At 44.6% G+C, this 25524-nt stretch overlaps 1 protein-coding gene across 2 annotated transcripts in view; it reads right to left on the bottom strand.

Moving 5' to 3' along the window:
- The window catches only part of HIF1A (hypoxia inducible factor 1 subunit alpha), a 42596-nt gene extending 26675 nt beyond the window's left edge, over positions 1-15921 (bottom strand). Inside the window, exon 1 of one of the 2 annotated variants that reach the window (XM_090034320.1) lies at positions 15817-15921. Coding sequence is in view for 1 of the 2 variants with exons in the window: in XM_090034321.1 (XP_089890447.1) it covers positions 15817-15842 (26 nt within the window). In the remaining variant the exon portion in view is untranslated. The remainder of the gene's footprint in view (positions 1-15816) is intronic. The other variant, XM_090034321.1, reaches the window with a different exon arrangement.
- Between the last annotated feature and the right edge of the window lie 9603 nt (positions 15922-25524).

The following is a 25524-nucleotide window of genomic DNA, read 5'->3' as shown; positions in this document are numbered from 1 at the left end:
GCTCCACCAAACATTTGCAAGCTCACTCTGGGACTGGCCAGCTTCCCTCCCAAAAGATAACAGCAAGATGTGGCAGGTGGGAGGGTAAAAGAAGGAGGCTCCTATGAGCTATCACATAATCACAGCTCTCCAAGGAGAGCTATAATTTCACTAGGCCTCCTGGTGGAGTAACCTTTGTGCTAAGCTATGGCAGTTTCCACTCCCTAGTGAACAACATGTTCTTACACTGAAAAATTGTTTTCTCTCTCTGCATCTGTACTAGATGATAGGCATTTACTTTCTTGGGATGTTGGCATAGCCTCCAACAATTATTAGGCCAAGGGTGTCAAACTTGCCTGGGCCCTGGGCTAGGTCTGGACCGCAAGGCTCCTTGCAGGTCAGATCCAACTCAGGGCACAAGGGCTGCTGCAATGATCACCATGACAGTGGAGGGGCCAGCACAGGTTCAGGCAGCAGCCAGGGCATAAGGTCCAGTGGGGGCAGGGGTGGTGGAGGTGCATGATCTGACATGGGTCCAGGGGGTCAGTGCAGAGTCCAGCAAGGCAGGAGCAGGGGCAGTGGCAGGAAGCCAAGTCACACGAGGCTGCAGGAACATGGGGTCTAACAATGGCAAGCTTGGCTGACTCTGGATGGCCAAGCCCACCATGTCGAAAGGGCCCAACTTCCCTTGCCCTCTAGCAACCCAGTGGGCCAGGTGCAGGCTCCGCAGACCATGTTTGACACCCTTGTCCTAGGCCATCTCACCTGCTTTGGGGTACAGCTTTACCATTTCTTTCTCCCGCATTTGATGGGCTTCTATTCCCTATTTCTCTGTGACTTGTATTCCATGCAAATGACTTTTTTCTGACCAGATATTATTTGGCATCAAGTGTGTAATTTCTAGGACAGACAGCTTGCCTTACTGGAACATTGTGGCCTAATATTCAGTCCATCTTACATTCTCCATTTTATTTCTACCCTATCAACTATTAACGCTACAACAAGTCTGTGTTCTGTTATGTGTGGACCTCCGTTTAATCTCACTTCTGCAATTTAGAAAAGACATGCAACTCCATTTTTCAGCACAATGAATGCAACTCTTTGTAAATTAAAATGCAGGCTGCCTGCACTAACAGCATATTTAAAGAATGGTAGCCCACATTTAAAAGCCCTGCATTTCCCTTTGACCTCTGGACCCAATATTAAATAGAAAGACATAAGATCCAACTGCAAAAATATGAAGATTCAGAACTCATTTAACACAACAGCAATGAAGAATTATTCATTTTTTAATCCAACTATGTATCTAGGTATGTGACTACTGTTTGAATATGCAAGTGTGGCAACACTGGGAAGATCTGGGTATACAGATCTTCTTGTCTTGATTTCTGGATGGGCTTCCAAGTCTCTTTTGCTTTAAAACAGGGGTGTCAAACTCATCTGGCCCTGTAGGCAAGATGAGTGTCATGAGAATGCCCCATGGGGCAGAAGAATGGTGACCTCCCTCATCCATATGCCAGATCCAGCACCTGTAGGGGCTGGTCGGGGTCTGCACAGTGCACAGCATCTACTCCAGCTGGTTGGGGGCAGGCATCACGTGAGTCCCAGAGCTGCTGGAATCAGTGCTAGATCTGGCAAGCTAAGGAACCACAAAAGCAGCACTTGCCACCCCTCCTCCCCCTCTCCTGCCATGTACTCGAGCCAGCACCTACTCAGGCCAGTCTGCCACATTCAGTGCCCGTCAGGCATTTAGACAGGCAATCAACATATTTTTATAAGGAAATTGAACTTCTCTTTAAAGTTCTGAGTTGAGCAACTTGGACACTGAGGTTGACTGGGCTATTCCTCTGAGCCCAATTGTTAACGACAGGATCTGTTCTTGTTGTATGGTATCTAATGCAGTGGGGGCAGCAGCTCATTTGGACCTGGCTGGGATTACCCTTTACAACAAGGTTAACAATTCAAGCACCTATAAACAGCAATTTTACAGATGGAGAATTAAAGGGAGTGACATGCCCATGGTCACATGGGAGTCAGTGGCAGTGCTGAACTTGGATCTCCTCACTCCTAGTGCCAGCTCACAACTCCAAGTCTAGCCTTCAACTAGATTAGCGATTCTCAACATTTTTAGACTCAAGTGACCCCCTCCATTTGTTCTGTTAATTAACCAACACCATTTCAAAAAAGAATGCATTTATTACAGTGCAGTGCTTCCTTCCTTCCTTGCAGAGGACGCCAGACAGTGGAGGTAGAGGAGTGGCTAAATAAGTGCTGGCTCAGGCTCTCCCTATCTGTTTATTTCCTCAGGATTCTTGCAACAGCCTTCAAAGGCTTTGCTGCACCTCAGGGAGCCCCAGCACCCTGGCTGGACTAGATGCAGCCTCCAACAGCTGCTGAATCTCCATCAGGTTTTCCTTTAAATGTTTGAAACATGTTCACACAGACGCATGTTTCCAATTTACCACTGGTGGAGCTAATGAAAAGAGTGTGCAACCCACAAATACAAACCCCAGTTTAATTTCCTGCTGATAGATGCTATGCTATCTATCTATCTATCCTCTTTCCCTGGCACTTTTATCTTTTGTTTATTATACAGAAAAACGGCCCTTAAAAAGGCATACTGCACATCATTAAAATATATATATATTATATATAATCTGACCGTATCCCTGAAGCATCCTAAAATAACCTAGTCAAACCATTTATTTTTAGGGTTGCACTCTACCCTTCAAGACAAAAAAACAAAACACAACAACTTGTGAACTATTTCAAATGTGCACTATTTAAGCAAAGCCAAGGGTTGTTCAAGTAGATGAGCTAGATGTGGTCTCAGCAGAACTAACTCACTCTCAGGTGCTCCCTTCCCCTCAATCTCTGCAGTTAGCACCTTTTACTTTCAGTAGACTTTTCTAAATTTCACATCCTCTCATTTAGAAGTAGGTTCAGCGATTTCAGGGCTTTCCTTGTCAGTCAGCTATGATGTCCTTGCTGAGGAGGTAGGTCACTTGCTTGAAAAACTAAGTTCTAATCTCAAAAATATTTTTGTCTATATAAAATACATCTTTTGGGGGTCTCTTTTCTAAACCATTACTGTTCAACTTAGAACTATGCATTTTAGGAACAGGTCAAAGCACTACAGCTCAAACTTTAGACTCTCTCCTTTGTGCCACTCAGATGCAAATTTCAGTTTCAAAATTATTTTTAATCATTCTTAGAAGCAGAAGTTGTTAACATTTTTGCATAAATATAAATATATTGGAAAATAGCATATTCTCACATATTGAGATGTGCCCAGAACAAAATTCAGCAGATATATAGCTTGATCCATGACAGTAAAGAGGCTATAGTGATGATGATGTTGAATGGCTATCAAAACAATGTGAGTTGCACTAAATCAGGTGACCAGAAGAATGTAGTGTCCCCAAGTACTAAGGGCTGATAATTCCTATTAAAATCCAACTTGCTTCTCTGTAGAGTCCTTTTTACTAAAACTTGAATAGGTGCTACAGGTATGTATGACTAGGTTACTAAAAAAAAAAAAAACCTGAGAAGTCTTACGGTGTTGGCAATAAGAGCTCACCCTGTCAAATAGCTATGAAAAATCAGAATCTTGAATAGGAGATACAGGTTTTTAAGAAACACATTCTCTTTTCAGTTTTCTAGTATACTTACTCTTGGTTATGAAGTTATTCTTGTTAAGATACTAGGGCAACTAGACACACTGAAGTTGACTGAGATTCAATTAGCATGTTTAATAAAAGCTACTTGCTAAAGTCTCCCAATGTTGCAAATACAACAAAGTAGTCTTGCGGTTGTAAAAACAGCGATTCACCCCACTCAGTTTCTCACTTGAGCTTTGGCCTGCATTTTAGTGCCATACGAGTTATGAATCTGTTTATTTTTTTTCTCCTTAAAGTGTTCAGCAAATATATTTTCATGCCATATGATTTACAGTAGTTTGCTCGCTGCCATTACCTGTGGGAGGCAGATATGACATGTCTAAATACAAATCTCAACAATGTTTACAATAAACCTCATCAGTCTGAAATTCACACCAAGTTTAAGAGACTTAGAAATCTGATCTTCACTCTTTCAAGAGCAACTCGTGGAACCTTTGAGACATCAGATATTCAGCACTGGCAGGGCTTGCTCTGTTATACCAACATTTAAGACTGCAGTCATAAACAAATCTTGGTATTATTAGGCTTAAGTAAGGGAAATAGGCCAGCTGTTGTATACATGAATGTCTAATGAGCCTTTTACCTTTACCATGCCATTTATTAAGCAAACTTCTTGGGTATTAAATGGTACAGCTCTTTGTATATCCCAATTTACCCTAGTTGAGGCTCTGGCTCCATAAAGAGCCCTATTGTTTTTTGATCTGCACATCAATACTTTTAAAAAAGGGCACACTTTGAAATGTGTTCATATTGGATTTCCACATTTTTATCAAATGGCTATTCTTCCACAAGTCACATCTCAAACTGCACTTATGGGCTAACAGCAGAAGTTGCACATAAAGCTAGCTTAAGTCATCAGAAACTGTTTTAAATCTAAGAGGACAGAAGCTCAGTGCACATAAACCAGCTTTATAGATGGCTGAAGCTAGTTTAAGATAAACCTGGTTGAAAGTAGTATCAGGCTGAACTGATTTAGGTTAAACTGATTTATGAACTTCTGTCCCTGACCCCTTCCTGGTTCAAGTTAAATCAGAGTCCCCCAGCATGCTTTGTAATCCTGGGTTGGGCTGGGCTGCGTGCTGCAGAGCAGGGCTGGCCCCGCCCTCTGCTCCCTATCTGGAGGGGTGAGGGCAGGCTGACAAGGGGGTAGGGCAGCCTCTGCCAGGCTATTCTCCCCAAAGCTGGAGCAGAGGAGGTGGGGAGAAGACAACAGCCAAAGGCAGACTGCCCTGCAGTCTGCTCCTAGAAGGCACCTGCTGTGCAAAGGCTTCCCTCTCATTCAACCCAGCTCTCTGGCACATAGCCAGCATAGGTTGTATGGTCGCTTCCTCATCCTGCTACCCCTGAGGTTTCTAGGATTTGCAGTCCAGATCCACAGCAGCAGCATTCTGCAGGGTTGCTTGACACTTCCTCTTCCTGCCTCTGATCATGGACTACAAATTGCAAAGCCAGCAGGACTCCACAGGGTTTTTCCCTTCTGTTCAATACATGCTTACTTCAGAGAAAGGACAATTTTTGTTTAAGCTTTAATGAATTCAATGCCATTTTCCCCCACCCACCCCCTCCTCAGCTTGGCAGGCACTGCCCCCCTGCCTGGGCAGACCCTCCAGCTAGCTCCAGCACGGAGTGGGGGGGGAAAAGCCTTGGAGCAGACAGGCTGGGAGGTGTGCTCTAGCACCCCCCCCACACACAGCTTCTGACTTAAGCCACTGAAGGCATGTGCCTGCATTTTCTGAATCAAAAGTGAATTGCTGGTTCCATCTCTGCAGCTTAGACTAACCTGCAAGGATTAAATCAATTCAGCCTTGGGCTTTTTGACTGTCTGTACTTAGCCCTAGTGTAGGCCAAATGAGAGAGATTCTTGGAAGGTTACATCCTTAATAAGCTACACCCCAATACCCACTGTGAAATCTTAGTACTTCCTGCATTGTCAGAAGTTACTTAGAATACAAAAAGAGGTGATGGAGCCTTTTTAACTTTGAGCAGGCTTTGCACATTCTATGTATGGATAAACACCCTGCAAATTCAACTCTGAAAGTGCAGGAGAGTGTATTCTTTCATCAGTGTCCTCAGGCTGCTGGAAGAATAGGCAAAGACAGACATTGTGACTCCATTCCAAACACCTCTACCATTTCCATCTTGTTTTCTGGAAAAGTTAAGAGATAAGGGATCATTGAAGTTGGAGGCATTTGGCATCTGTTATAAATGCATTAGAAAAATGCTAGGTATTAAACCTAAGACATTTTCACTCAAAGCTGTGTCAGCATGTCTGTACCATTGGTAAAGGCCTAGTTTTCACATCTATGAGAAGATGAAAATACTGGCTTGAAGTTTTATAGTTGGCTTTTTAAATTGTACATTTTCACTGACAAAGTCTTTTTTTTAAGCTGCTCACTTGCTAATGCATGACACCATAAACTTCTGCCTCCTGCTGGGTACTTCCAGCAACTTGCTTTTTTTCCCCCCAGTATTAATTAGCTTCATCTTCCCACAGTGCTGCAGGGTCATTTGGTCTTTCCTTGCCCGTTGAGTAAACTGTCCCGTAGAAGACCTAGTTCATTGGCAAAATTGAGATTTTCTAGCATACTTCTTGCCAAGCCGTGTGGTGTCTTGTGGTAATTGTACACTCTCTCATAATGACGTCAACAGTAATGTCAGTGAGCAAACGTAAAAGAACTCATCTTTGTTTGAAACCACAACATGTTGAAACATTCACTGTGATATGCATTGCTTAACTGGGTGTCCTGCACCTTGCTATAAACTCTTGATTAGTCTTGTTAGCATATGACAACACTTTGGGCTCAAATCAAGATATAGGATGTCAAGAGCTTTATTTGAAAATGTACAGATTTACAATGAGCAGTTTCTGACACTCAATCCACCATTCAATGATTACACTCAGCACAGAAGTCCAATCAATGCTGACACATGATCTTCTAGCTTGAAATCCCACCTTTCTAAAACAAGGTGAGTTTAATGTCACTTCCTGCAAATGTGAACAAGAGAATTAATCCATTCCATGTATATTTATCAGCAGAAGAAAATAAAAAAAGATTTTTTAATAAAGCTTTTTCAGGCTCAAGAGCAGAAATCAATATGCAAGTTCGATAGCTTCAAAAAGGGATATTACCTATTTACATTAACATTAATTGTTTGTGGGGATTAATAGAAGTACCCAACTTACCTCTCCTAATTTGTCAGTAGCAGCCTAAACATTGGAAGGAGCCTTATGAACTTTGATACTTGCTCCATGTATGCAGAGGAACCAAAGGCCTAAGGTTGCCCTCAAAATACCCAAAGGAAGAAGTTCCAAGTGCCATTCTCCAAGTCTGCCACTGTATCACAGACCAGGGTCCTGGGCACACTAACCAATCTAGTGGGCCAAGAACAAAGCTTGGAGCCCATGCATCTAAGGAGGCAGTACTGCAGGCTTGTCAAGACAGACTAACAGCTGTCTTTGAAATGCTTTAATTAAAATATTTTAATACACTTTCACCTGGGTCTAGACAAGCCCTTACTAGATAGATTGCTGGCTATTTCTCAGGAAAAAAAAAACAGAGGGTGTAATAACTGATAATCAAGGGAACAAGGAGTTGGTCTTTCCTCCCACAAGGAGCCTGGAATTAGTTAATTCCTCAGGTGCTGGCAGCCACATGCCCATCTCATCAGCTCCTCCCTCCCTCACCCCCAGCAACTGGATACACATCCAGACAAACAACAGAGGGGAGGTCAGACTATGGAAAGCAGCTCAGCCAGCAAACCTGGGAATGCTTGGGATACAATGCTCTTACACTACTGCTGCATGCCTGCAGGATCCCAGCTGACAACTTGCCTGGTCTGACCTGACTCGCAAGACTTCTTCAAAATTCCTCTAATTGGTACAGTAACGTGAGGGGGAAGGGTGGGAGCAGCAACAGGACTCCGCTGGCACAGCCCTGTTCTGGTGTTTCACTTGGGGAGAGCAAATGTAGATGATCTTTTAAGGACCTGTTGCTGCTGGTATGGCTGGCTGCCACTAGCTTTCTGGGCTCAATTCAAGGTGCTTCTTTTAATCTACATGGCCCTAAACATTCTGGCCTCTATATACCTAAAAGACTGCCACCTGCCTTATGACCTGACCCAATGTGATACTTAAGGTCAGCCAAGTGCAACCTCCCGCCGATACCATCAAATCTGCCAAGTCCGCTTGATGGAAGTGCATGCAAGGTCTTCTCTCAGTCATTGTTCCTCAGGTCTATCTTGCAGCCCACCAAAGCCCAAGCTTGACATCTTTTGGAAGGATTATACGCCTTCCTATTTGGGCAGGCACGTAGCAAACAGCCAGGCTGAGATACCATTATAGAGGAGTCTGTATTATATCGATTTTCTCATTTCCTTTTGTCTTGTTCTTTTGTTCCTTTCCTCTTTTAGATATTATTCTGTTCTCTTATTACAAGCCACCCTGAACTTTTGTTGGGAAGAGGCTTGTGAAACAAGTAAATCAATAAGTGGCCTGTCCTGGCACCCTCACAGAGGAGACCAGATGAAGAGTGGTCAAAGTGGAGCCCCTCCCCTCTCACCCCCCCCCAAAAAAAACACACCCAAGAAAACAATCCATGTCAACACTCTTCCAGCTTTCACTGACCTACCAATGGGGAGATAGTGGTCAATCAGGAGTCACAGGACTGGTCCCTTACTCTTCTACCTCCTGTTACTCATAGCAGAGTAGGAATGGGAAAATACTCCTCTCAGACCACATTCTAAGACAGGGCTGTCCAGTTGCTAAGCAGATGGGGGCCACATACCTTGTGGGCTGCACTAGCAGAGGCCACATGCCTACAGACACCCACCTTGCAGCAGGGTGTGACCATGCAGGCACTCTCCCCACTGTTGCATGGTTGTCCCCCACCACTGAACTGCGTGCCATGCAGCCTGGCCTCACCCCAAGCTCAAGCTCCCTGCACTGTGCCATGCCATGCTATACACCCCCTGCCCCCCCGGGGTGAGCACAGAGCCCAAAAGCTGGGAAGAACTGGGGAGCCCAGACTGCCTGCTGCTGCAGCTGCAATGAATGAAACAGCAGAGATAGATGCAGCTGGGCAGGAGCCAGGGAGCTGCAACTTAACCCTCCTGGGCCACTAGTTGGACAGCCCTGCTCTGAGAAATTATGGGCATGTAAAAAGCATCCTGATTGGATTTTTTTCCCCAAAATAATAAAGAGCAGAAAACAGCATCCTGTCCTCACAAACAAAATGAAAGTTGAGTCTGATATTTCCTGGTGTTTCTGGAGGACTTCCTGACAGATCCAAGAATGTGTTCTTGTGATGGCATGTAGTCCAGACAAGTCCTGAGGCACAAGGAACTACTCCGTAATAACTCCGGTGGAATATTTAATTCCTTAATAGGAATATAGCTGATCTATATCCCTCTGCAGACAAGCCCTTAAATGCAAATAGCCAGAGTGCTGAGTCTGTAACAGACATCCTGTCTCCAGAAAGTTCATTACCAGTGAAGTTAAGTGGAAGGTTAATGCTTTTTAACAGGAATATAAACTAAGAGTCACTCTTCTTTCTAATTACTCATCTTTCAGCCTTTGTACTCTCAGGGTGTCAATTCATTAGTTTTCCAGTGGCTTCAGAGAACCAAGAAGGGAAAAACCAGAATTTCTAATGTGAAGACGCCAAACAAAAAGCTGCAAATCAAAAAAAGCTTCCCATTTTAGACCTTAACGGACTGATCTCTTCTCCCTATTACAGGTTTTCTAACTTTCAATTAGATTAGTTTTCCTGGTGGTGTTTCCTGCTTAAGCATGTCCTATGGTGTAGAGGAAGGGGAAAGAATACAATGTAAAAAAAAAAAATAAATTCAGCACTTTAACAATATGGTCCTTTAGAAACTGGGCTTAAATGAAATCACTAAATCCAGCAAATCAGAAATTTTCCTTGGCTCAGCACTGGTACGAACACCACCCTATTCTGTATAACCTAACTACGATTTGTCAAAAAAAGTTTTAGCCCTCATCCTTGAAAGTAGCTTCTGAACAAGAACTTAGTGTAAAATGATGTTGAGTCAACTGCCACTGTCTGGAAACAGATTAATATAGTGCCACTTTCACTGCTCGTGACTTAATTGGTCATCAATACAATAAAATTAAAATCCCAAAAATTTGTATTGAAGGTATTGGGGCATCTTATACTCAGTAAGTTGGCATGAATCAGTAGGCACAGACCCTGCAGCTGAGTTATGGGGAGAGTCACCTACACAAAGCACTGGCTGGTAAAAAGCTCTTTAAAGCAGTAGGATTCATCTTTCCTTTGCAGCAGCAGGACAGTGCCTCTGAAAGAACAGACAGAAAGGTCTCTCTTCTCCTTACAACACCTGGGAAGGTGCTACATCAAATTTCTCAGACCTTTGCTAATCAGCAGATGATATCTATGATGCAGACTTTTTATGAGGTAATGCCGGGTCAGTTCTGCCAGTGGAAATATTGACACCCCTTTCCCCAAATCTAGGATGCCAATGAGAATAGAGGTACCCCCTCCCCTTGCCCAAGCAAGTTCCAGACAATCTGCAGCACTTTCAGTAATGCCGCCTCCTTTTTCTAACTAGCAGCAGAAAGTCTGGCTTCTCACCAAAATTGTATTGATGGATTTTGTTGGCAGAGATCCAGCACAAAACCTCGGTCTTCTACAGCTTACTGTAGGATAGCAGAGGTCTGGTCAATTTTGCAAGTCCCAGTTAAGAAGAAATGAACAGCCAGGCATGTCTGAAAGTTTCCTAAAAAACCTGGAAATCAAGTGTGCATTGCAATAAAGCATGCCAGCTCCTAAAACACTCAAGAGATTGCCCCAAACCAGAGGATTTTATTTAACACTTAGAACAAATGAACAAAATGAGAGTCTTTAGGACTGGCAGGAAATGTGTGTGGTGTTGTATAAAGAAAAATCTCATGTTAGTTTGCTTTTTAGTACATGTATTTACAAGCAGCAAGCCTTGGAGTTGGAGTAACACTCTGCATTTCTTGCACTTAAGATGGCGCAAGTGTCATGCTGCTAATGATAAGCAGCTTGATGGGAATGCTAGGAAAGACTCTGTCACCAGGCTTTTGTGAACTAACAGTTTATAACAGGGCTTTTACATACTATTTTTTTAAGCTGGATTATTTTTACTAGATTCATGCTGAAAGAATGAACAGCAGAATCAGAGACAGTATTTTGAAATAAAGTAAAAGGATAAACAGTGTTATGTTAAATGAAGGCACAAGGCAATAAAATTGAAACTTATTGAGAAAAAGCTCAGAAGTCCTTGAGAGGTCCTTTCCCCCACAACGATCAAAGCACTGTAACACAATCCAAAATTAACCCAGTTCTGCCACTAAGCCCCATGGACTGATACGGAACATAAAGTAGTTTAACTGCAAGAAAAGGAACAAGCCCCCCAACAGTTGTTAATGCTAGTCCAGTCTTTTAGAACATAGTATGCTCAGGCCCCCATCACCAAGACTGAAACTAGAACTACAGTTCTCAAGTTTTTATAACTCTACAAAAGAGGAACATGTTGAGGGGTCTTTCAAGACTTCCCATGAGTCAATATATCTACAAATAAGGATCTACCTAAATGCCACTGAGGCAAAAGAAAAATTCACTATTTTCACAGACTTTTTGCAGTGCCCCCTGTTCAAACAGTGATTGGCTATGGGGCCCTAGCAGCCCTGCCTATTATGTGGACCCTGCCACTTTGGCACAAATTGGAGAAGGATGGGGCCAGGTGGCAGCCTTCTTGGCCAATCAGCAGCAAGGGGAAAGATAGCCTCCATCTTCACCGTTTCCCCCACAGTAGCAGCTCCCCTCACCCGTGCCCACAGGATGCAAAGCTGGGTCAGCCTGAGGACCTTTGGGGAGCCAGCATTTCATTTTTAAGGGGTTTTTCTCCCCCTTATGATTCAGTGCTAAAATTTCAGGGAATCATAAATTTTCATGAGTTTCATGGAAACTGGTTTAAAGAAAAACAAAAAACCCCCACCAAACCCCCCCCCCCCAAAGTTTCTGTGAAAAATTCAAAATGGCAAACAAGGGTAGATCCCCATCTATAAATCATCAATTCACATTTAAATGACTATTATCACTGATCATTCTGCACAAATGAGTGACCCCTTACTTCTACAATCGAGATCACAACTTCACAACATACTCAGTTACTGGACAAAGCTTCACATTACATCAACACAAGAACAGAAGCCTCCAAAATATTAGAATACTTTGATTTTATTTTATCTTTTTGCATTGAAGAAACAAGTAATATGGTTCAAAAGGACTGGTATTTATTTTCTGCTGTATGGTGAACTTCAATTTTCCCTCATCTTTGCCCAACTTAAAAAGGCACATTTTAATGCCTAGTATCTGCCCTTTTTCGGGAAGTGGAAGGGATGAGAAGGGGAAAACAGACATGGATGTCAACCAAACAAATGCATACCCGAAATATAAGAGGTACTTAGCTTAGACAAGCTTTTTTAATATGCATTTTTGGTATTACTAATTAGCTATAAGAGGGGAAAATGCTTTCAATTACTGGAACACCAATACTAAGTTTAGTTATGCAGACCCATTGCAGTCAAAAGCCTTGGCTAAGATTTTGCATGTTGCTACTTAAAGAATCTTGGTTTTCCATTTTCCCAGTAATATTTTCTTACAGGCTGAAAGATGATTAACACAATCAAGCAATCAAGTATCTGTATGCAGCTTAGGATTTTTGAGCAACATTTGAGATTATCAACAAGTTGTGATCAATTCACATTCTTTTGCCTACTCATCTCTTCCCTCCACTGTGGACTTACAATGCCAAGAAAAGTTTACTTAAGATGCGACTTTAATTTTAAACTGCCACCTTTTCAAACACAACAGGACTAGTGCATTTTTACAAAACACAAACCACAAAAAAAAGATTCAGAAGGAAACACTGCCAACCCTGACCTACATCTGCTGGAAGCTACAGCCAATAATTTTTTTTTCTGGAGCTTTCCCTCTAAGAAGAAAGGGATAAACTGCATATGCTGCTTCTTGCATCTCAAAGAAAGCAGATTACATCTGGGAGGAAAATGGAGGAAAAATCTTCCGATTGGAAGAGGATGGTTGGAAACACTAATGGTCAAGGATAGAGAACGACAAGGCTGAGGAATATGAATGCCAAAAACCTTTTCCAGACCAACCTTTAAATTAGGCCAGGCACAGAAAGACACTCATTCATGATGCAACATTTTGTGAGGCTTCCTCATAGTTATTTGCTTTGAGCTAAAATACAAATTTATATAATAGATGGCATCCATTTATAACCTACTGCATGCATTTCACTACACTAAAAAGACTCTTCTAAAATTAAAACAAATTACAATTAGTATGAAGATGGCATGGTTCCAAAAAGAGCTTTATAGTGTGGGCACAGTATTTAACCTCTAGCTCAGCAAATAAAACCCAAACCCATGTACTTGAAAAAAATTTATGCTGCTGCAAAGTTACTAAATCTCACTTTAACATCTTTTAAAACAGTGATTTTTTTTTAAATCTCTCTCAACCTATCCAGATAAGGCCAACAAGTCTAAAAAATGGTATCAATTTCAACAAAAACCAAACACTGCTGCCTGCAGATGGAGATTACAGAAATTAATCCCTCCACAAAGCCCATTGGTAGAGTTTACATCTAATCTAAAAATCTGATCACTGAAACACTCAGCAAAATTTCAAGGCTTACTTCTGAAAGCCTTTATTTCCCTCTTTTTAATTAGAATTTTAAAAGTTCTCCATAAAAGTGCCTTTAAATTATGGCACCAACATTTCTCAACAATATATTTTAAGACCCTCACTTTCTTTAGAAGAATCGATTCCTTGGAGACGCACACACACATTTCAACATTGAGCTTCACTTCTACGCAAGAAAAATGAGAAAACCCAAGCTGCAGCACCACCTACACACATATTTTACAGTTCATTATGTAGGTCCCCATCACATCCGAGTTTTTTGCAGCTGGCCCTCTAACCACATTTACCCTGAACAAGGAGAATTATTTCTCTCTCTCTCTCTCTTTCCAATTGTGCCTTTGTAAAGCATTTGTGGTTTGTTTTTTGTTTTTTTTTAATTCATTATTCACGTTCCTTTTACCTATAAATGGATCACCCAGAGTTGTTTTTAGCAGCTGGCCTTCACACCACCTTCACCCAAAACAAGATGAGTCGCTCATTTCCCTTTCTTTTTACTTCACTTTCTTTCCAGTACAAACCTATCACCTGGGAGTTTGTTTGTCTGGGGGGGGGGGGGGTTGTTTTTTTGTTTTAGCAGCTGACCCTCCACTCAATTCCCCAGAACAAGCAGCACTACTTGTTTCCCTTTCTGTCCAACTTGACCTTAAAATAAATACAAGCACAAATTCTTCACAATTCATTCATTATTCAGGCACCTTCCATATACAGACCTATCACCCCCCCCAGTTGTTTTTAGCAGCTGGCCCTCTAGCCACCACTTTCCCTGAAGAAGTAGTGCTGCTTCTTTCCCTCTCTCCCCAATGTGGCTTTAACACACATGTAAAGCATTTGTGTGTATATTTCATTACTCAGATTTCTTCCCAGTGCAAACCTACCACCTGAAAGCTTGCTAAGAAAAATTTCTCCAACTAATAAAAGATATCCAATTCACCCTGCCTGGCTATGTCCTTACACAGCTACAACCTACCCCCCTGTAACCCATCACCTGAGAGCTGTTTTTAGCCACTTCTTCCCCCCCCCCCCCCCCAACAAGAAACATTCCTTATTTCCCTTTCTGTCCAATTTTTAAAACACATGCAGAAGCACAAATGCTTCACAATTCAGGGAGACAAGCTTCTTTGGGTGAATCTAATGTCTTTTATTAGATCAACTTAAATAGTTGGAAAAAAAATTCTTAGTAAGCTTTCAGGTTCAAAAACTCTTTGTCAGGCAGTTGGCATGTGCTCTTCCTGGGTGGCATGAATAGTAAAGAATTTTACTTTGTCTCAGCCCGATGAAAGAATTTTAAACCCAAAACCTTGCTAATAAAATTTCTCCCCCCAACTGTTTGAGACGGTGTAACAAAAGATATTGGATTCACCCAAAGAACCTCACCTGCCTATGTCTGTAGTAGACCAATACGGCTACAACCTACATCACAATTCAGGTTTCTTTCACCTCCAGGTGGATCCCCTCCAAGTGTGGTCAGAGAGCCAGCGGCTAGAAACATTTCCCCCCCTTGAACAAGGAGCACCGCTTATTCCCCGCTCAGTCCAATTCGGCTTTAACACTGTCTTTATAATTTGGGATCCTTTCACCTACAAAGGGATCACACCAGCACTATTTTTAAACAGCTGACCCATTATCCACATTTCCCCTGAACAAGAAACATCCCTTTCTGCCCAATTTGGCGCACACACACACACACACACACACACACACTCATCACTCAGATGTGAAGATGGGTCTCCCCCCCACCAGCACCAACACAATTCATCACTCAGGAGTTGGGGGGGAGGGGGGTGGAAGAGGACCCATCCCCTCCGTTGTGTCCGGCCCATTCCCTTACACCGCCAGCCTCATTTAGCCGCTCTCGGTGTCATTCGGCTTTGCATGCACACTTCACACCCCATCACTCAGGGGTGGGTGGGTGGGTGGGGGGCGCATCCCCCCACCCACAGCATCTCCCCCAGTTGTGTCCAGGCACAACCAGCATCGGGGTCTCATTTGGCTGCACACGCACAAGTCACCATTCCGCGCCATTCCGGCTCTTTTCCACTCCAGGGGGACCCCCCAAGGCAATGGGCTCCTTCCCCCCTCCCCCCGGAGGCATCACCACGATCCGCGTTTCCCCCGAAGCAGCAGCCCCGCTTGTCCCCCTCCCTCTCCCCCTTCCCCCGGGGATCGGCCCCTCCCCGCCCGCAGCCCCGTGCCCCGTGCCCGGGGGAGCGCGGCCGCCGGCCATTGTCGTGCCGGGCCACAGCGGGCCTGCTCGGCGCCGCCGCTTCCCCGCCGACAAAATGGCGACGCGGCCGGCCCCGGAGCGGGTCGCGGGCGGGCGGCGGCGGCGGCACGAAGGGAGGGAGGGCGGGCTGGGGGCGGGTGCCCGGGCCGGACCACGCCGGGCCGGGCGAGGAGCGGCCCCGCGGCGCGCGGGAGGGCGCTACCTTTTCTTGTCGCCGGGGCTATCCATGGCGGCGAGGCCAGGCCGGGCCGAGCTGCTCGATCGGCGGGAGCCCTGAGGAGACGGCCGGGAGGGGCGGGGCGAGCGGGGGGGCGGGGCGGCGCCGGCCGCCAATCACAGGCGGCCGCGGCGCCCGGCCCCTCGGGTCAGCTGAGCGCCGGCCCCCTCGGCAGCCGGCCCCGCCCCGCCCGGCACGTGGGTGCGGACGGGCCCCCGGCCCGCGGGCAAGGACGGACGCGGCTCCGCGGGTCCCTGCCGCCTGCAGACCTGCCCGCGGCCACGTGCGCTGCAGGGGGCCCCCAGGCCCCTCCCACCGAGGAAGCACCCTACCCACGGGCACGGGGGCTGCAGGGGTGTCCCCCAGGCTTCGTAAGCCAAGAAAGGACCCGGCTCCCCCAGTCCCTGCAGCCTCCAAACCGGCTCGAGGGAACATGGGGCTGCCGAGATGCCCCCCAGTCCCTGCCCACCAGGAAGGACCCGAGCACGCGTGTCCAGATAGCGCCGGCATCCGAACCCATTCAAGTGTACCTGGGCAGGCAGAGTCACCCCGCAGGCCTTGCCTCCCGAGAAGGGGCCCAGATCCCACCAGCACATGCACCCAGACAGCAGCTGCAGCCCCCAAGCCTGCTCAAGGGCAGCAGGGCTGCAGCGGTACCTCCATGCCCTGCTGCCCCGTGCGCACATGTCCGCGTAGTGCCTGAGCCCCACACTGGTGTCTGAACCCATTCAAGGGCACACAGGGCTGCAGAGATACCCCCAGACCTTGCCTGCCAGGAAAGGACCCAGCTGTCCTGAGCACACATGCTGAGAGAGCAAATCCCACACCAGCGTCCAAACCCATTTGAGTGCACATGCACAACACAATGTTTTTCTCCAGTTAAAGAGAAACTAGAGGCTTTACCAATATGCTAGGGGCCAAGCACTACCTGATTTCGTTACAGCAAGAAAACAATATTACTATTGGAACAGGCACTCATTTTCTAGACTGAGTTTTAAAAAAACACAACGAACTGGCAAAAAAGTCAAACTAGTCAAAAAGCTGTTCTATCGTTAGTCCTATAATCATTACAGTGAAATGCATGGCTCTTATTTGAATATGTAAAACAAAATCTAGTCTTTTTGAGCATCTTGACAGTGTCTCTGAGACTTCACTGTTGGACATTTCTGCACCTGAGTTAATTTTACTATACCTGAGTTTTCAGTCAGGGCTAAACAACAGTTGGCAGGGCTGTGAAATAAAAGAGAGACATTTCCTGGAATGGGTAACAGAGAACAAAATCAAATTGCAAAAGAAAGGTTAGTTTGAATAGTGGAACCTCCAGGCCATTAAAAAGGAGAGAGGGCTGTTAACGCCAGTGGAGTGGAGAGAAATTAGCAGGAATCAGGGAGATAATATTGAGCCATGAAGTCAACTGGCTCCCTCAGCATTGTGTTACTCCTCTCAGGCAGTTGGTTTTAAATTTTGTGTAGTGCAGGAATCAAAGGAGGGGGGTGCACCTGCACTACTGCAACCTGCCCCCCCTCCACCTCTGTAATGCCTCCAAGATAAGGCTGAAAAGACACCTGCCACCACCACAATCCAGTCAATCTAATCCTCCAAGGAGGCTACATCTAATCCACCACGCCTAAGGAGGCCCAGACATGCACTCCTCTCCCTCTATCTAGTTTTCAGGTTGAATAGTTAATCTGGGGTGCAGTCTTTGCTTCCCATGCAAACATGCACAACTTTAGTGAGCACTGGGGGAACATCCACATAGCTCTCCCTGCAGGTTCAGGCCTCAAAGGCCTTTGCAGCACTGTGGACTTCAGCCAGCTATTGATTCCCATCTTCCTCCCATTCTTCCATGGCATTATAAATAATTAAAACATAATTTTGAGTTATGGTTATTAAAACTTAAACCAATCAATGGGTAACATACATCATTAGGTAGAGGGGGAGAGAGAAAAAAAAGTCCAAGCATATTTAAAAATATATTTTTAAAGCTTTTTTTTGCAAAAGCTTTTCCTTCAACCAGATGGATCTCAAGTAGCTGTGTCTGCAATGATGGTAGGAACTTTGGACTGAAAATCAAAGTTACCAGACTGTGTTGTGTGGGTGGGACAGGAGAAGGCAGTGAAAGAGAACAAAATACAGTCTTGGATTATAACCTATATAAGCAAGAACAGATATATAGATATAGTTTGTTATAAGTTAAGGGAAGAGTATAATATTAATTCATTAATACATTTAAATTAAATTAATGAAAATATTTAGTATTTGACCTGATGCATGTATTGCAAATATAATATGTTTGACCTGCTCAGCCTGAAAACAAATGATTTCAAAATGGCAGGAGCCACAATCAATATTATGGTCTTAATGCTCCATCCTGTTCTGTTTCCTTTGTGGAATGTGAAAAATAATACAAACCGCCTGCAAACTGTAGCAGAGAGAGGGTGACCATAGTTTATTTCCTCCCTGCAGTCTTTTCCACTGGAGTTGGGCAGGGAGAGGGGGCTAGATAGAATTGCATTGATGGGATCTGGAACAAGCCAATTCTTGATTAAGCCGTTCATTTAGAGCTGTTCCATGAGCTTCAAATAAAAAATGGATTCAAACCCAAAACAATTAGTCAGATTTCTCTCCATCATTGCAAATGGTGTCTTCACTGCACAGTGATTCATAAATCTACTCATACACTTGCAAACATGCCGAGGGCTTGCATCCTATCAGAGCAACTTCAGCAGATTTTGTGTTATGTTTTCATTTTGGGAAAGCAAGCAAGAATGTGGGCCTTAGAAAACCCAGCATAGATCAAGAGCATAGTCAGTTTAATAAATAACAGGTACACAAGGCTTTTTATAGGGAATAGCACCAAAATCATCTGCTTTTTGTGCCAGGAGACAGAGGTATAATGTTTCCCACTAGTGGCAGCCGTCCACTGGAAAGTGTAACTCGCAGGCAGTCCTCAGTATCATTTGAGCTGCACCCCTATCCTCAGACACCATAGATAGCCACATTAGAGTAGCCTCTCGAGTTTTAATCTGCTCTGGGACCAGGGCAGAGAGGGGGAATGGGGGCGCATCTATTGGAGATGTTTACTGCGGAGTTGCCTAATTAGTTCTGCAGTAAATGTCTGGGCATCTACACATGGAGTAAACTAATAAACTCTGCAGCACGGTAGTACTTTTAAATACAAGTACTGAGCCAAGGTGGGCAGCCCTTGAGGGAAGAGTCCCTGTAAAAGTAAATACAAGTACTACCCTGCTGTAGAGTTTTTTACTCTGCAGCAGTGCACATGTAGACACTGATGCGGCTGGCTGGGGCACAAGGGTGCTTCAGTGTTGGGGGCTGCCTGGCAGCTAGCCCCCCACTGAAGCACCCTTGTGCCCCAGCCAGCCCCTCTACAGCATGCTGAGCTGGGTTGGAGCACCCCCAGCCCTGGCTAGCAGGTTGACTCTCTAGACCTCCTGCCAGCTGGGGCTGTTCTGACCCGGCTCAATGTGCTGCGGTCCTGGGCGCATGTGTAGACGCAACGCCTGGGAGCAATAAACTCTGATGTGGAGTTTACTGCAGTGCATCAATATGCATGTGTAGACATGACACGGACGACCCCCGCCCCACCCGAAGAGGACCCCCGCCATCGGACTTTATGGACTGAGACGCTCTCTCCGAGCCACTTCCTCCAACATTGCGGACCACTGCAACGGGTATGTGTGTATCTATCTCCTTTCCCTCTCAGCGTCGCGACCCCCCCCTCCCTTTCCCCCTTCCACATGCCCCTACCCCCGGGCTTAGTTGGCTAATATTGTATGGTATGTAACCTAGTCGCGTTCCCCTCCTCTCCCCCATCCCTCGATTGTTAGTCCCTCGCTCGGGCGCTTTGTATTCCATCTCAACTTTGTCATCTTTTTCCTGGATTCCCCATCCAAAACATCTACTAATAAAAGTCAATTTTGTTCTCAGTTTTCTCCTCCTGTGTGGCTGTGCTATGGAGAGGAGTCTTCCCTCCAGGGCTGCTTCCCTTGGCTCAGGCAGAACCTGTTGAGTTCCTTTCTTGCCTTCCTTGGCGTTTGTACATTTTGGCAAGTCACCATGCAAACCAGACCTTCTTTCTTTCCTTCCCGAAATGGAACAGGAAACTAGGAGGAGCCAGCTGAAGGGCTTTTTGGCAAACTCTGGGTTCATGCTAGGGCTGGCCCTGCAACTGTAGGGGAAGTGGCCAGAGATAAGTGCCCCTCTTTCTTCCCCAAAGTGGTAAACCTTTTTAGAGCACTTCCTTTCCATTGGCACAGGGACAAGCACTTCCAACCCGCAACCAAATATATATTTTCTTATCTTTTCCACCCTCAGGGGCCATGGGTTTGGGTGTTACTAATTTAAAGGCTTAATGCACTGAAATCTTGTCAAACTCTGGTCCCAATCCTGAGGCCTTTAATGAATGCACACAAGGAGTCCCATACAAGTGACCAGGACCCCTTGTGTGTATAAAAGCCGCTCGGGTACATAACAATTTGCAGTTCTGGGTCCTAGGGTCCCAAGCCAACTCCTATTATAGAGAACAGAAAAGCTCTTGAGCTCAGTGGGAACAGGACTGTGGCAGATCTGACTTTCTGAAGGAGAAATACAATTCACTGTAGTCAGGTTACACATGGGCACATAAGCTTGTCGCCTCTTGTTTTTCACATAATTAATTATGATAATGTAGCATTAAGAAAAAAATGTTAGGTCAAATACATTATGTTTAGTTATTACTTTTTGTTCCAAGGTGGTTTCAAGGTGGTTTATAATTATGTGTGCAGCATAACAGAGTGTACATGTTGCTTTACCAGACACAGAAAGGACCCAAGCAGTTCCCAAAGAGCTTATAATCAGAGGTGGACCAATACAAAACTAGAGCTCCAACCCAAATACAGACTGAGACTTCACGAGCAAATGGATTAACATAGGCAAGGCTTCCTGAAGATCTTACATAAATAGAGCAATGCAGGCATACACACATACACACACACGTGCACACATGTACACTTTGTGTGTGTATATCTATCTATCTAGTGCTAACTTTTGGAACAGAAAACCACCAGCAGCATTAAGTGCCTCACACAACCACAGCTGCAGGGAAGTAGAGAGCAGAAATTTTGGCCAGAGTCAGGGCATGCAAAGCTAAAAGCTCAACAGTAATTTTATATGTACCACTACACTGACCCTACACATTCTGGGCCTGATTCTCTGATTAATCAGGGAGTTAATCAGAGAATCAGGCAGAAACTTAACATCTTTTCGAAGGCAATTTAAACTTTGCAGGATGCTTATAAGAAGAGCATTTGGTATGGATCATATAAAGCTGACAATGTGATATAAAGGAATGACACCTTTACAAGTGAGTGTGAGGGCCATGGATATGGCAGTATTTTGTATGACTGTCTATGTTGTGTAATGTCAATAGGTACGTAAAACCCAACCTACAGAGGCAAGTTAGTGTTGCCATAATATTCATCTTGCAAACTTCTATATAAGGCGGTTCTCAGTGTTAACACCTTGAATAATTACTTTTGCACACAACTGTGGCTCTTTGCTGATTCATTCTAAAGAAAATACCATGACCTTGACGTTGAATAAAAATGATAGGGAAGACTTCCCCATAAAACAAATAGTTGGTGCAATCTGATGCACAGTAGCTACACATATACTATGGGTTTTTTTTATACCTTTAGTGTTTTTCACGCTAGTACTGACAAAAGCTGGTTTTGCTTTGCTTATGAGATGTGACAGGGTAATGACCCACGGCAGCCTGGCTGTGGACTAGTGATATTTTTGGTCTGTTCACTGAAGCCTTAAGGAGAGACAAAGAGAGAGAAAGAGATCATGAATCAGGGATTCAACCTCAATCTCCCACATAAACATTGAAGAGCACCAGGAAGAGACTGGCTATGTATCATCTTTTGAAAAACAATAGTCAGCCCGAACGCAGGCTGCTGTGTTGCAGCCCCTCTATGCCATCCTCATACAACCAAAGGGCCTCTGTAACAGCATCTAGAAGAACTTCCTCTGATGTAAGGGGAATTTCTGGTAGATGCAGAAATGTCATGGCCAGCTCAGTGGTTGTCCCTACAGGGGTCCTTAATGCAGGAGACTGTGTCAGAGGAGTTTCCAGGGGAAGACAGCATGATAGGGGCATTCCTATGTCTTATAGCAGGCTCTTGTAGCAAGGCTGCAAGTCGTCAGGGCTCTCTAACCTGCCTGGAGAGCTGAGATGACTCTTGGTGATCTCCAGCACAGCACACCTTTGCCTCTGCACTGATCTCTGGCCAGGCGCAGCAATGGGTTGCCCCTACAGAATACCTGGTAAACAGCACTGGTACTAGCCGCCTCACCAAAACCTGCACAGCTCTGAAAATTAGATCAGGTTTACTCTAGTCATTGAGGACAATGTGTATCCAAGCCTGTAGCTGCAATCCTTGTAACTTCAACTAACTTTGAAATGATAACTGTAATGTATTGGTTTGAGGACACACTTGCCCATCGTCTGAGTTTGTTATACAATTAAAGTGTTTCTAAACACATTAACAAATGTAGATTGTTCCTCACATTATACTCTCAAATGTTAGGTCCAGTCTTCTTTTAAAACAAGTTAAACATCGAAGCTTCAATCTAACACTACAGCCAGAGAGATACAGCACTATGATCAGACAGATACAGTAGCAAGAAGTGCCACTTAGAGAGACTTGTAAGCACTGTATGGACCTTTTATTAATACTGCTCTAGTTAAATGTTTAAACATGTAAAATCACTCTGCATAAATGAGCCGAGGAGCTGTGAATAAATGTTGTGGTCTCATTACTATGCATATTTCCCTGCTCCCTCATCCCTTCCCTAAGGTAAAGGACTACACAGCAACATGTGTTAATGTTTCACAATAATCTTAAGGAAAACTGGTTCAACAATTGTTGCCCTTATATTGTTGCCACAATAGATGCGCAGATGATGTGAAATAATTTTTTTCCCCTGACATGAACTTTCAAGCTACTCGATTTCAACAATGTCTTATAGATTTCCCTTCTCATTTTGCCAGTGCTGCCTAGTAGTGGCTTGCTATAGTTTGTAGTACTTTTGTTTCTTTTTCTGACCTTTGTAGATGTGCAAAGTTCACTCTCTCAATTTATTTCCTTAGCAGAACTTCCTGAGCAAACTAGTGCTTGGGTATGACTGATTAAGCCTAATTCACCAGAGGCTAGGCAATGAGTCACCATTCAACTTAAAGATGAGGGCAGGAGCTCAGGAGAAAAAAAAAAGTTAACAAGAGGATGCAAGACATTTTCTCTTGGGTTTCCTGATGTATTTGCTCAGTGGTTCAAATATCACAGAGATGGAGGGCTCAGGTGGTACAAATGAACTGTCTTGGGACCCTTACTGAAGTATGCAGTAAAATAGTTACTTACTTCAATAGGAAGAAGATAAGGCCCTTAATCTTGGACACACATCTCTCTCTACATTTCAGCAGAATATGCGTAGCTCCCATTTTTTAGGGGTATAGGTTGTAGCCGTCTTGGTCTTTGGACATAGGCAGATATATTTTATTAGACCAACTTGAATAGTTAGAACAAATTCCCATTGTAGTTCCCATTGACTTTCAATTGACAGAGGAATGTCTTGTGATTATGATATTGAAGCATGCCATTTTTTTCAGATACATACCTAATGCTGCAGAGATAGGAGGTATAATAAATCCATATATACTTGCCCACAAAACAGGTACCAACCAGAGGATTCTTTGTGTAACCACCTAGTATGCTTTGAAAAAGAAAGGAGCTGAAGTCTTCATGCCAGCATAAAAACTTGGCTTCTCTACAAAGATCTTCAACACATTATCACCTGCTGGCACCAACTGCTATAGGACCTGGAATATCTGATCACCAGCTCATTTCACAATAGACAGCTGTTTTAGAGCAAGAGCTTCTCACTGGATTCAAGTCAGTGACCTAGCTGTGAGGTCACTTATTTCCTGAGCCTACAAACTTGTCTACTGTAGAAAGATGCATGGTGGGGGAGCAGAATATTACTCTTCTACAACTGCTATCTTTTCCACTGGTCTCTCCTAAGCCCTTTAGACTCCTCAGGTTTTCATCCCAGTCTCTTGGTTTTAACTTTTGGCACTTGCCTGTTAAAATGTTTCGAGGCCAAAGCCCTGCATTTAGGGCCCAAGCCCACTGAGGTATACAGAAAAACTGTTGGTTTCGATAATCTCTGTGCACAAAGGTGTTGAAGTCTGGCCAGTAAATTTTACAGCATAACCAAAACACTAAGTCTGGTTCAGCATAGCTCAAATTTTTGAGGAAGAGTTTGTGCCCATGAACAGAAGGAGCAAATAGCGCTTATTAGATCAGGGCATAATAATGCATGAAGGTTTACCGCACAGCCCTGCCAAAGCACTATCTCTATCAGCTTTGAACCCCATTGAACAGGCACTAGGCACATCCACACGAGATGACATGCAGAAGACTAGATATACTGTGCATTAGCATGGGTTTTGCCCACTGTGCTAATGCACAGTAGAAGCAGTCTAATGCACATTAACATTACTAAACAGCTGTTCATCCCTGCCAATGCGCAGTAGCACCAATTATGGCACATTAAGTTAGTAGCTGTCATTACAGGTACTACACTTAGTGAATGTGTAGATGCACCCACTGACAAGTCTAAGGTAGTTTTCCAAATGTGGACAAACTAATTAGGAAGAAATTGAAGAAGTGTCCTAGACAGAAAGCATGACCTTGTAGTTACAGCATTGGACAGCAACTCAGGAAGTCTAAATTCAGTTCCAGGCTTTCTGTGGTGCCTTGGGGAAACCACCAAGGCTGAGATGGAAAGATATAGAGACAGTGCAGGCTTGACCATGGGAGTGCTTGACACTGAAGTCCTCTGGTGATTGTCGAATCCTCAGTTCAGTGCCTGGACTTCTGGTAGTCAGAGTTAAGGACCCCCCAGAAAAACCCATAGAAGCCCCCTTATTTACCCAGGAGGAACATGCAGCACTTTAGTGCGTAGGCACCAGAGCTGGCCAGAGAGAGATGCTTATATTTGGTCAGGCAGGCACCTTTATCCACGCAGGAATCCAAACTGTGAACCGAATCCTGGAGTCAGTCACATTTTCTTGTCCGTGAAAAATGGGAGGCCACTCATTCTGGATGTAGGAGACCTGGGTTTAAACCTCTGCTCAGCCCAGTTCAGAGCAGGGACTCAAACCCATGCCTGTGGTAACCAGCTGTCGGGGTTAGGTCTCCTACTTTACTTAATATATATATATATGCACTGGGCTAAGGAACCTCATCTAAGATGTGGGCAGCCTGTGTTTAAGCCCCTGTTCGAAATCAGGCTGAACATGGATTTGAACCTATTTTCCCAACGCCAACACAGCTGCTGTAACCAGTAAGTTCTTAGCTACTGTGGGTCAGGACAGAAACACCTTTAAAAGTTCACCCCCGTGGTAAGACAGGCAGGTCATATCCATTTTGAGACTACCCCTTCAAAACCTCAGCTGGCAGTAGGGCTCTGGGTAGCTTTTTAGCTGTGGGGCAGTATCAGGGCTTAGGTGGTGCACGTGCAGCTCCCTGTACTCATGTGCCACTGGAGGAAGCCCTGCACAGGAGCTGGCTGCCTTCCCTGCCCCTTGCCGTGCAGGTCCTGGGACTCGGCAGGGAAGCAGGGGCTGGG

This window comes from Crocodylus siamensis, chromosome 2, assembly GCF_052110815.1.
Source record: "Crocodylus siamensis isolate JL-2025a chromosome 2, ASM5211081v1, whole genome shotgun sequence".
NCBI lineage: Eukaryota > Metazoa > Chordata > Crocodylia > Crocodylidae > Crocodylus > Crocodylus siamensis.
The sequence above is the reverse complement of the archived record's forward strand: the minus strand, read 5'-3'. Positions and strand labels throughout refer to the sequence as shown.